This window comes from Pipistrellus hanaki, assembly GCF_964339955.1.
Source record: "Pipistrellus hanaki genome assembly, chromosome: 3".
In the NCBI taxonomy this organism is placed as follows: Eukaryota; Metazoa; Chordata; class Mammalia; order Chiroptera; family Vespertilionidae; genus Pipistrellus; species Pipistrellus hanaki.
In genome coordinates this window covers 110,651,223-110,664,065 of record NC_140505.1, presented here as the reverse complement: position 1 = coordinate 110,664,065, position 12,843 = coordinate 110,651,223, and the positions used below count along the sequence as shown (strand labels likewise).

The following is a 12,843-nucleotide window of genomic DNA, read 5'->3' as shown; positions in this document are numbered from 1 at the left end:
CCTACTTTATTCTTCTTTCTCAAGATTGCTGCTGCTACATGGGGGTTTTTTTTGGTTCCATATATATTTTTGGACTATTTGTTCTAGATCTGTGAAATATGCTATTGGTATTTTAATAAGGATTGTGTTGAAACAATAACTTGCTTTGGATAGTGTGGACATTTTGATTATGTTCATTATTCCTATTCATGAGCATGATATATTCTTTCATTTGTTTTGTATCTTCCTCTATTCCTTTTTTCAAGAAATTCAGTTTTCTGAATACAGATCTTTTACCTCCATGGTTAAGTTTATTCCAAGGTATCTTATTTTTTATTGTTGCAATGGTAAATGGGATTGTTCCTTCAGTTTCTCTTTCTGAGAGTTCATTATTGGTATATAAAAATACTATCAATGTCTGAATATTAATTTTATATTCTACTATTTTGCCAAGTTCATTTGTTAAATCAAGTAAATTTTTGGTGGAGTCTTTAGGGTTTTCTAGGTACAATATTATTTCATCTGCAAACAATCACAATTTTATTTCTGCCTTTCCAAATTGGATGCCTTTTATTTTTTCTTTTTGTCTGACGGCTATGGCTAAGTCTCCTAGTACTATGTTGATTGAGAGTGGTGAAAACAGACATTCCTGTCATGTTCCTATTCTTAAGAGAAATGCCTTTAGTTTTTGCTCATTGAGTAGGATGTTGACTGTAGGTTTGTCATATGTGGCCCCAAATATCCTATTTTAGATTCTTATATTACTACTAAACTTTCTGCATTTATTAACAGAGGTACAAACAACATCTGTAAAGCTATGATTATTCCCTTGAAATAAAGGACTAAAAGTGAGCTAGCATATATGAAAAATCCTAAAGTTCTTGAAATAGATTTCTAAATAGCTTCCCCTACCATGATCAAAAGATTGAACTAATATATACAACCCACTAGAATGTATGTAAGTGTCTTGTTCTTTAAATTATCTCCAATCCTTTAAGTGTTAAACATATACACACATTTTACTTCTTTAAGGGTATATTCCATTGTTGTCTTCATTTGCAACTGGTTCTTAATGAACATGAATATTTGCTAATATAGTTTTGATCACCTTTTTGTAGGTTCACTTATTTCTTATGTAAACGTGTTTTAAATATAAAAGCTATTAACCTTTCATCAGACATACTTCAGAAAATCTTTTATTCTTTTCCTATTAGCTTTAGAATTTTGTTACTAATGTTTTTGGCAGATAAATTTAAAAAACTTTTATGTGGCTATTCTTATAAATATTTTTCCATTATAGTTTCTGGCATTGATCTTATGTTTATAAAATACTTTCCAGATGTGTAAGTAAAAAGTAGGTTGCAAAATAACCTATATAGTGATTCTGTTTATAAAATAAAAGTATAAATGTGTGTATATGTGTGTGTGGTTTATGCAACACTTATAGAAGTCAGAAGGATACATACCAAATTTAATAGCAAATATTCCTTCTAAGGATTGGAGTTTAGGGAATATATAAAAATCAGTTTTGTTTTGATAGCTTGATATACTTAGTATATTGTTTTTAAAATTTGGACCAACAACTACTATTACTTCTCAAATAAAATATAAATTTTAAAACTGCCTACCTGGTAAAAAGTAAGGATAACTTACCAAAATTTGGTCCTTTTCCCTAAGAAGGAAGTTTGAAAAAGGTAACTTCTATATATCCCCCCCGCCCCCACTCCAATGACTCCCAAGAAAAGAGAGCAACTTTTATTATTGCGATGGAATGCATGTTGCTCTTTTTTTTTTTTTTTTTTTTTTTAATATATTTTTATTGATTTTTTACAGAGAGGAAGAGAGAGGGATAGAGAGTTAGAAACATCTATGAGAGAGAAACATCAACCAGCTGCCTCCTGCACACCCCCTACTGGGGATGTGCCCGCAACCAAGGTACATGCCCTTGACCAGAATTGAACCTGGGACCTTTCAGTCCGCAGACTGACGCTCTACCACTGAGCCAAACCGGTTTCGGCTGCATGTTGCTCTTTACTGCTTCCAAGTGATAAGTAAATCTGGTTTTCAGCCCAGAATGTCTACTAAAAACATGTGTGCAAATCTCTCTTTCCCAGTGATTGGCACTTCATGGGATAGAACAACAATTCAACAATTAAGACTGAATATTTCAGCTCCTCATGAAGTTCTAGCCTAGGTGAGAAATACATTATTCAGAAGGCCCAATCATAGATGCACTATAGGTGAGCTTATCAAAAACTAAAAATGAGCCCAGCCAGTGTTGCTCAGTGGTTGAGCATCAACCTATGAACCAGGAGGCTACAGTTCAAGTACCATATTTCCAGTCAGGGCACATGCCCAAGTTGCAGGCTTGATCCTCAATAGGGAGCATGCAGGAGGCAGCCGATCAATCATTGCTGTTTCTCTTTTCATCCCCCTCTCTGAAATCAATAAAAACATTATTTTTTAAATGATATTTTTATCTTCATTTGTCTGACTCCTGCATCTACCACTCCAACTGGTTCTGAACTCAGGAAGAAATTAAGGGGAATAAGCAAGTCAACCACAACAACATAAAACTGGGTGTTACCATTATATATGTTTACAATTAATTCTCTATCAAAACATTAGGTTATGGTGTAAACCACATAAGGTACACCTACCTGTTGTTTATCTTGTAATGCATTTTGGACTGTGTCCAAATGATTTTGAAGATCTGCTTTTTGAGCAGTTTTTGCTGCTTCTGCTGACAGCAACAATTCAGTTTTGGCTTTAACCTGTAACAAAATTTACAAGTCATTTAATCCATATTTAGTTACTGATTTCTTCTTGCATCGACTATACATGGCTTTTGTCACTAAATTATGTAAAATTTTAAGTCATTTGGCAAAAAAGCATAAAGATTTAAATATTGAAAAATTAGTATGTGATATCTCTAAAACAGAAAAAAGTAGGAAAGATTCCTAATAATGTTTGGATAAATGTTAAAAAGATGTTCCTATCTGTCATGGAAACACTTCTCTCTTTCTTAAATTGGACATCCATTAATTGGATTATCATATAACTCATCTGATAAACAATTATATTTCGAAAATAAATAAATAAATATCCTTATATTCCAAGTTGTTATATTATTTCCTATTTTTAGTATAATTAAGCTCCTAAAATAAAGAAATGTTTCTATAACTTTCTCTACCATAGTATACAATAAGAAACCAATTATGAGGATGGAGAAAAAAGTATGTCTTACTTCTGACCCCACAATTGAGCCAATGAATAAAATTTCTATATTGGCTTATGAAAGAATATATATATTTTTAAACGTAATGGTACCATATAAAGGTATTTTTTAAATCATACATTTAAAGTAAAATAAAAAGAAAAAACAAAGTAAAAAAATATATTTAACCTATAAATCTAAAGGTGTTATATCAAACTATTTTAAACTTGAAAAACAGAAATAAGAACTTTATGAAAGCAAGGCAAAAAGATCGGTAGTTTCAGGAAATACGGTTTGCCAGAAGAAAGAGGAAAAAAAGGCAAACAAGAAAGCACAACAAATTGTCTAAATACAGCCTTTATATAATTCTTACTCCCAATCTTTTTCCATTAATGAGAGATGGAGATCAGGCCAGGAAGAGTGGGGTAGGGATGGAGAGGTTCAAGGGATATAAAGAGAGAGGGAAACAATATTTTTAAAACATTTGATGGCCTAAAATTAGTGTTTTATTCATTTGCATAATTCAATATTACCTGTATGTCAAGCTGAGAGACCTTCTCCTTGCTTTCATTTAGCTGACTATTTAATTCATTGACACTGGTTTCTAGGGAAAGGACCTGATCTTGTGCAGCTCTAAGATGTGCCTTCTGCTCTTGCACTTGGTCATGCAAATTCTCCTGGGCTTGTTTATGGCTTTCTGACTGATTCTTCAGCTTCTCTGTCAGTTGAGTTACCTACCACAATAGCAAACTAATTATGAAGGGCACAAATGTATAACAAGAGCGAAGAAACCCAAATTCAAGTACCATGAGAATAAAATGCTCTATGAAAGGTTATCTTAATTTTTTTTCAAGAAGAATTGTTCACATCTCTCCAAAAATAAGTAAATGTAATATCTCAAAAGCATAAGAAATAACATGAAATTCAGAGACTCCTATTTTAAATCCATCTCAATTAAGCTTAAATTTACATGAAACAAAACCGAATTGAATTATATAGTTAGACATTTGATAAATATATGCACTCATTTAATCATCACCACAATCAAGATAAAGAACATTTTGATTACTCAAAAAAATTTCCTCATGTCCCTGTGAAGTCATGATCTATTTCCTCTCCTCTCTATTTCCAATCATTGATCTGAATAATACAAGTGCCCCATATATTCTGAATAGTTCTAAATTGTTAGACATATGCATTATAAGTACTTTCTCCTAGTCTACATCTTGGCTTTTATTTTCAAAATGGATAGTATACATTGTTTTAACTTAGATAAAATCTAATTCACCTGATTTTTTTTTTTGGGGGGGGGGAAGGAGGGTTCATTGAGTTTCATAAATGTGGATACATAATTTTAATCAAACTAAAAACTTTTTCAGCCATTATTTCTACTAATATTTTCCTCCTCCCCATCCTTCTGTGACTAATTATATGTGATACTGTGCCACAAGTCATTAATCAGGCATACTCATTTTTTTTCTAGCCTTTTCTCTCTATGTGCTTTATTTTAAATAGTTTTAATTACCTTCTCTTTATGTTCACTGATACTGTTTTCTACTTGCTTAATCCGTGAAGCCCATCTAATGAAATTTTCATTTCAGATCTTCTTTTAAATCTCTACAACAGCAATTTTCTTTTTTTTTCTTTTTTTTTTAAATATATTTTATTGATTTTTTAGAGAGAGGAAGGGAGAGAGATAGAGAGCTAGAAACGTCGATGAGAGAGAAACATCGACCAGTTGCCTCCTGCACACCCCCCATCGGGGATGTGCCCGCAACCAATGTACATGCCCTTGACCGGAATCGAACCCGGGACCTTTCAGTCCGCAGACCAACGCTCTACCACTGAGCCAAACCGGTTTCAGCTACAACAGCAATTTTCAACCTTTTTCATCTCATAGCACATATAAACTAATTACTAAAATTCTACAACACACCAAAAAAATATAGGGTGTCCCCAAAAAATGTATACACACTTTGAATAATTATAAAAGTAGTGTTTATTAAAATACATTTCATTTCAAGATGTAATAAAATCGGATGTTAAAGTGTACATATATTTTTGGGGACACACTGTATAGTTTTTGCTGATCTGACCAAAAAGTAGGTATAATTTTGATTCATTTACACTTAACAGCTATTGTTGTGTTTGCTGTTGTCACTCTTTTATTTGACAATATAAGGGAAAGAGATCAGTGCTCCTAATTAAAATAGTCGGTATTGCATGTTTTAAAATTTTGGAGGGTACAATGGTTGAAAATTGCTGTTCTGTAAGTTCTATTTGGTTCTGTTTTATTGGCTCCACTGTTTCTATTACTATAGTTTTTCTTTTATATCCATACGTATATAAGAAGTTTTTAAAGAAGTTGTCTGGTGATGCCATCATCTTTCATTTCAGAGTCTCATTTCCATTGAATGATTGTTCTCCTGCTTAGAATTAACATGTTTTCTGCTTCTTCATATGTCCAACAATTTTTTAAAAATATATTTTATTGACTTTTTACAGAGAGGAAGAGAGAGGGATAGAGAGTTAGAAACATCGACGAGAGAGATCATTGATCAGCTGCCTCTTGTACACCCCCTAATAGGAATGTGCCCGCAATAAAGGTACATGCCCTTGACCAGAATCGAACCCAGGACCCTTCAGTCCACAGGCCAACGCTCTATCCACTGAGCCAAACCGGTTTCAGCTCAACAATTTTTTTATATTTATTGTGACAGCTCTGGATTTTACTGAATTCTTTCAAACAATGTTGACTTTTGTTCCAGCATTTATCGTACTTGTGGTTCAGCTGGATCCTTTCTAGGTTTGTTTTTATGCTTTGTTAGGTTGGATACACACTAGCTTTTTACTCTAGTAACATTAGAGGTGTGACATCTCTGGATGTTTCTATTTCTCTCTCCCTTTCCCTTCCCTTCTCTGAAATCAATAAAAACATATTTTAAATGTATTTTAAATATCATCTGTCTGGCTCCTGCATCTACCACTCTAACTGAGCATTTACCTACGTCTTTCTTCTCTGACTAGTTTCTCTTAAACTATATATAAATGTTAGGCTAAGGTAACATCAAATTATTAGTTGTATTGTATATTCCAAAGATATTATCAAAATACTAGAGGTGGGGGAGGGGTTCCTCAGCCCAGCCTCTGCCCTTTCTCAGTCCCTCGCTCCTTACTGTCCACCTGCTCACTGCTCCTTACTGCTCAGCTTGCTGCTCCTTAGCGCTGCCATGGAGGCTGGAGAGGCTCCAGCCACCGCTGCTGCGCTTGCCAGCCATGAGCCCAGCTTCTGGCTGAATGGTGCACCCTTTGTTGAAGTGCACTGACCATCAGGAGACAAGGTCTGCCTCCTAGTGGTCAGTGTACATCATAACCACCGGTCATTCTGGTTGTTCCACCGTAATGGTCGCTTAGGCTTTTATTATACAGATTTTATTAGTCATTGTTTTTTCAAAACAAAATTCCATAAGGCAAGTATAATTATTAATAACAACTCTACTTTTCAAATGAGCTAACAAGGTGAAATGATTTGCTTATGTTCATATAGGAAATAAGTTATATCCTGGGACATGAACTGAGATTTCCTGTCTCAAATCATGTTAACTTAATTTCACTACAATGGCATCCTACCTCCAAGGTAAATGAGATGGCATTTGTCAAAATATATAATATAAAAGGTACTAAAAATAACCATAATGAAGAATCATTTAAGGAAAGAATTTCATAAGATTTAGAGAGATAATAGTGAATTTTAGATAAAGAAGGGATCTGATAAGCTTACTTGTTCCTGCAATGTATGGTTTTTTTCTTGTAACTGGTTAAGAACAGCAGTCTCCCCCTCACCAGCCTGAATTTTTGCATAAAGGTCTTCTCTTTCCTTTTCTAGTAAGGAAGTATTTTCTTTACTCTTCTGTAATAAGGCTTCAAGGTTCTGGATCTTTTGGTCCTTATCACCAATTTGACGTAGTACTTGTTCCAAATCATTCTGTAAAGAATTGAAAACTGACCTTAAGGACAGAGAGCTTAAAAAGTTATTCCTTAAACATAAAATAATTTATAATATACTTAGTAATTCAAACACTTAGTCTGAATTTTTTTTCTAATCATTTTAACCTTGCAAATGTATTTAAATAATTAATACTATATATTTAATATAAATCTATATTATTGATAATAAACTAGAATTTAACAACAACAAAAAAACCTTCAATGAACCACATCCTTACTGTAACACTCTGTCCTCACCACCTACTACTCTTTTTCAATCATTTGAGACACATGGGACTCCTCATTATTCCTTAATCACACCAAGCATACTCCTATCTCAGAGCCTTTGCATTAATTTTTTCTTCTCCCTGGAATATACAGTGCTCAGAGTCCTGGCTCATTTTCTCTTCTTCAAATGTTTATTTAAATATTAGGTTCTCAGTAGGCCTATCTTAACCAATATACAAAATCACAGCCTTTCCCAATATCCTCTCTCCTGAATATTTTCTTCCCAAAGCACTTATCTTCTGACACTAAATGATTTATTTTTCATGCTTGCCTGCCTCCCTCCACCTCCTCACTAAAATATATGCTCCACAAAGATGAGGATTTTGGTCTGTTTTATACATTGATTATCTAAGACACATATGCTCTAAGATACTTGTTGAAAAATAAATGACCACATTCTAACACGCAAACACTCAAGACTCACTTCAATACCTCAAAAGGACTCTTCTATCAATACAACAAGGGATCCCTTTTCCATTCTACCAAAGTAATGTTACACAGAGCACAGTGCAAGAGCCCACATCTAGAACAATGCCATTAACATTTTCAAGCTGTCTGACTCACAGCCTCAATCATTTTAAGAGTCAGAGAGCCTCTACCCAAAACAAGGCCCTACAAGTTCCTCTGCCAGTCCTGTCACAGCCCCTACCATTGTGTGAGACAGAGCCAGCAACCACCTGGTATTCTCAATAATTTATACTAATATTAAAATATTGGAGATCAGTCACTTTTAAACATGCTTCTCTAAACTTCAATCACTCAATGAGGAAAGACAACCTGATCTCTCTGCTCTCATCCTCTTTTCTGCCACTAATGATCCCCACTCTCCACATTCCCCTAATCTAGAACCACAGGCCAAAGCTTTTTTCCAGTCACTCTGTTTCCAAGGAGTAACTGATATGTGGTTTTCTCTTTACAGACTCGGATCCCCCCTTAGTCCATTCCTGTGGGAAAGCAGAGAAGTTGACCCTTTCCTGTTTTTTCACCACAACTGCTCTCTCCCTTATATAAAAGTTTCATGCTGCTTTGGAGAGTAAGTAAATAATTCATTTATTCTACTCTCTATTCTGTGTTGCTATCATCTATAAATCCCTACCTCATTCACTGAAGACTTGAGACCTGATTTAGTCTTTCTCTCAATCCCAATTTCTGCCAATTTCCTGGGAAATACAAAATACATAGAGAATTAAAAGCATAGCTTCAACATTCATATCACCTTAATTCCTATACCTTTACTCATTCTATTAAATCATTCACATGTAGAATCTTGTAATCCCCTGAAATTGTTCCAAATGAAAAATTTCATCTCTCCTACTCTGTGACCACAACTTCCTGACCACCTTCCAATTTCATACTTCATTTCTGCTCTTCAGTGTCAAAAAGACACTCATCTCTATTTTTTTTAGCTTTTTTAGCATAAGTTTAACTTCTCTTCCAGAACCTCGCATATGGATGTGAACTAACCTTTACTCTTCTTTCAACCACATTCTCCATTTCTTCACCCCCAAATTTCCAATACAGCCACCCCCAAGAAAGCCTAGATTAATATTGCAATCTGCTTCCTTCATCCTTACCTCTCTAAACATTTTAGAGAAAAATCACAAAATTCCAGATTGGTGGCACTACAAATTTCTAGACTTGAATCTCCATCACCTACTCAGAATCAACCTATCATTTCACTTAATGAGATTCTCACCCTCAAACATTTCCCTCAATAACTATGAAAAAGCTTCAATATTTTCTCAAATTCTTCCTGCTTGACACTCAGCTATTATCCTAACTATATCCAAAGGGTGGGGGGGAGGTTGGATATTCAGGAATATCTATCTTGATTTTCCATCTCCTAACCCATAAAGGTTAAGGATAAATTCAAATTTACTGTATCAGTGACATCAAATTCAAATTTATTGTATCAGTGATATCATAGCTTTTCTCAATAACTTATTTCTTCAGTCACCTCTCCTCCAACATCCTCAATTACTCTCTTTCCATCAGTTTGTTTGTCCTAGATTATAAACATGTTCAGGTATCTCTCATTCTCCCAAACACTTCCTGAACCAAGCCTCTGGCTCAGTTTTCATACAATTCACATTTAAATTTCAAATGTAATACATATTTACTTTCTTAACTCCTAAATTTCTCATTTACTCATCAATCAAAAATCAGACTTGCAACTACTTCACTTTAGCTAAATTACATTTGATAAGGTCACAAATTTACTTCTTAATTACTTAATCCAGTGGACATTTTTCATTCATCATACTGGGCATCCCTACAACACACCCAGCTTTGAAGTCCTTTAGCTTCCATTCTGTAGGCCCTCTGATCATTCTCTCTTTGGGCTGTTCTTCCTCTACTCATTTATTTTTTTTAATTTTTATTCCTGGTTAATAACATTATGTACAACCTATATCGTTTCTTACCTGGATCACTGTAGTAGTTGCTTAGCTAATTTCTTTAATTCTACTAGTGTGTCCCTACTATCTACTCTCAAAACAGCAGCCAGAGTAATCCTGTGAAATTATAAGTCAGATCATGTTACTCCTTTGCTCAGAACCTTCCAGTGATTTCTCATCTCACTCAAGAGTAAAATTCTTAAAATAACCTAAAGGGCTCGACATGTTCTGATCCTCTATGATTTCTCTGTGTCCATTTTAATACTTCTCACCACTCCAACCACTGGCTTCCTAAAGGTCCTTAGATATGCTCCTGCCTCAGGGCTTTTAATATACTGATGTTCTTCTCTTCTAATACCCACATGGTTCACAACCTCCTTCCTTCAGGATTTTCATCTTTTCAGAGGGGCCTTCCTTGGCATGCTGACATTGCAGTTATTGACTTCTAGCTCCCCATCCCTTTTTTCATCATCATTTAATACACTTATATTTTGCCTATTTACTTTGGCTATTATTTGGTCCCTGGAAGCCGACAGTTTTATCTGTTTTCTTCACTGTCATATCTACAAAATCAATTCCTTAGCTAAGAGCAGACACTAACATATATTTGTTGACTGAGTGAATGAAAGAACAAATAAATGAATACAGTATTTTGACTCCTGTCCCTGTAACTCCCAAGCCACTCTCCAAATTCAGAAGGGAAAGACAGGAGCATTATTTACTGCCTTCTTTAACCTGGGTGGCAATTTTAGAGTTAGTGAATGAGGGTCCCCTAATATTATTTTAAAAAATATTTTGTGCCCTGCCAGCATGCTCAGTGTTTGAGCATTGAGCTGTGGACCAAGAGGTCACTGTTTGATTCCTGATGAGGGTACATTCCTGATCAGGTTGTGGGTTCAATCCCCAGTAAGGGGTATACTGGAGACAGCCAATCAATGATATTCTTTCTTCATTGATGTTTCTCTCTTTTTCTCTCTCTCTCCTTCTTAGAAATCAATAAAAATATATTTAAAAATATATATTATGTGTGCATAGCATTAGATTCCCATTTCCCAGGAGACAGCACTGTGCCTTACTCATCTCTTTATTCTCAGTGAGTACCACAGGACCTAACATACAGGACTCAATAATATTCTATGAATTAATGAAAGATTGAAGGAATAAGTGAGTGTTAAAGTTGAATTCATTTCAAATATCTGGGCACCCTCTTCCCTTCACCATAACAAAACAAAAATTTAACTTCCTTTAATTTTCTAAGCTGTTCTGTAGAATCTGTATAAATTTAACCATTTATATTTTCTATATCAAAAATGCCAATGTTCATATGATAGTTCTGAAGCAGGAAAAGACATGACCTACAAATACTATGTTCTCCTGTAGAAAACACAAAATGTTACTTTTTACTGGGTTAACTTAATAAATTTTATTAATATTTTTTTATTTTTCAAATAAGTTATTTAAACAATACACCTGAAACTAATATAATACCGCATGTCAAAAGTAATTGAAAAATAAATAAATAATAATAGCAATACTAAATAATAATATAATAGATATAAAAATAATTTAAATAAGTAATATACACTTTATTTAAATAAATAAATTTAATATGCATTTAGTTAATAAATTAAATGACTAAAGATTTTTAATGAAATAAATTTACTTATAATAAATAATTTTTAAAATTCTTAAATATTGAAAGAAAATTTTCAACTTATCAATAAAAAGAAAAAGATTTTCTGATTATCTAGATATTAAAAATTATCAAAATCCTTCATAATCAAGTATTTTACATTATCTACTTTTAGCAAAACAAAGTTTTGGCTATTTTTATTTAAAAGGCTAATAATTCAAATAATATTTACCTGAGCTTCTCGAAGTTTTGCTGTAGTGCTTTGCTGAAGAGCTTGTTGTTCTTGATGCTGTTGCTTTGTTTTCTCTAATTGATGCTGCAGTTCTGTGGAATTTGTTACATTTTCCTTTAACTTAAAAAATGTAGACTGTCAGATGACAACTTAAAGGCATAATGTTATCAGTCATAAATATCAGGTATTATTTCACATCTCACAAATCTAGTCTGAAGAAAAAACTAAATTCAGACAATATATAATAAAATCAATCTTATATGCAATATCTCATTGCTTATAGAATTTTAATATCATGATTAAGAAACTATTCCCTAGAGTCTAGGGCCTAGACTGTCACCTGAGAAGTGATTAATTCTTTCTCCAGGATCCCATTTATTTTATTATTCTGTCTTATATATTAATTTGACCAAGGAATTACATAAAAATTTCTTCTAACAATAATCTAAACCATGTTATCAATATTTGTTTTATTTTTTCTACAACCATAATTATCACTTATTGAAAAGAATGAATCATAATAATATTCAAGATATCTCAACTCAATCAACAAATTTGCTAACATAAACTCATCTGAAATGCTAGCTTACCTCTTCTTCTAAACGAGAAAGTTTGAGTTGTAAATCAGCTACTTGCTGTTCTTTATCCATCAACTTCTCACTTGAAAGCTGTCTCTGTTCCTTCAGCCTTCCATGAGCTTCCCCTAGTTGGCGTTCTGTCTCCAGGAGTTTGCTATGTAACTTTAAAATATAAAAAAAAATTATATGTGTATATATATACATACACATACATATATATGTATAAACACATGCAGGACCATCACTACCGCCATCTAGCTTTCAAACAATATTTTATTTTTCACCAATATTAGTATATCATCATAATTTTCATGATCCAACTCAATTTTAATCACATAAATTATGATGAATCCCATAAAGTTATAATTAAATATCACGTTTTCTGATTTTCTTGCTCTTTTAAAAAATACAGTGAAACAAAAGGTCTTGTTTGGACATAAGTATTGGAATCTCTTGGAGAACTTAAAATAACAAAGTGAAAGTTAAAAATTAAGACACTCAGAGCATAGGCATATTCCTCAATAACTTTTAAA

At 33.3% G+C, this 12,843-nt stretch overlaps 1 protein-coding gene across 2 annotated transcripts in view; it reads right to left on the bottom strand.

The window, feature by feature from the left end:
* The window catches only part of EEA1 (early endosome antigen 1), a 134,964-nt gene that overhangs the window by 37,701 nt on the left and 84,420 nt on the right, over positions 1-12,843 (bottom strand). For both annotated transcript variants that reach the window (XM_084880321.1, XM_084880322.1), the window contains 5 exons: positions 12,323-12,472; positions 11,733-11,852; positions 6,978-7,181; positions 3,730-3,930; positions 2,640-2,753 (listed from right to left, as the gene is read on the bottom strand). In XM_084880321.1, coding sequence (XP_084736447.1) covers positions 2,640-2,753; positions 3,730-3,930; positions 6,978-7,181; positions 11,733-11,852; positions 12,323-12,472 — 789 coding nt within the window. The remainder of the gene's footprint in view (positions 1-2,639; positions 2,754-3,729; positions 3,931-6,977; positions 7,182-11,732; positions 11,853-12,322; positions 12,473-12,843) is intronic.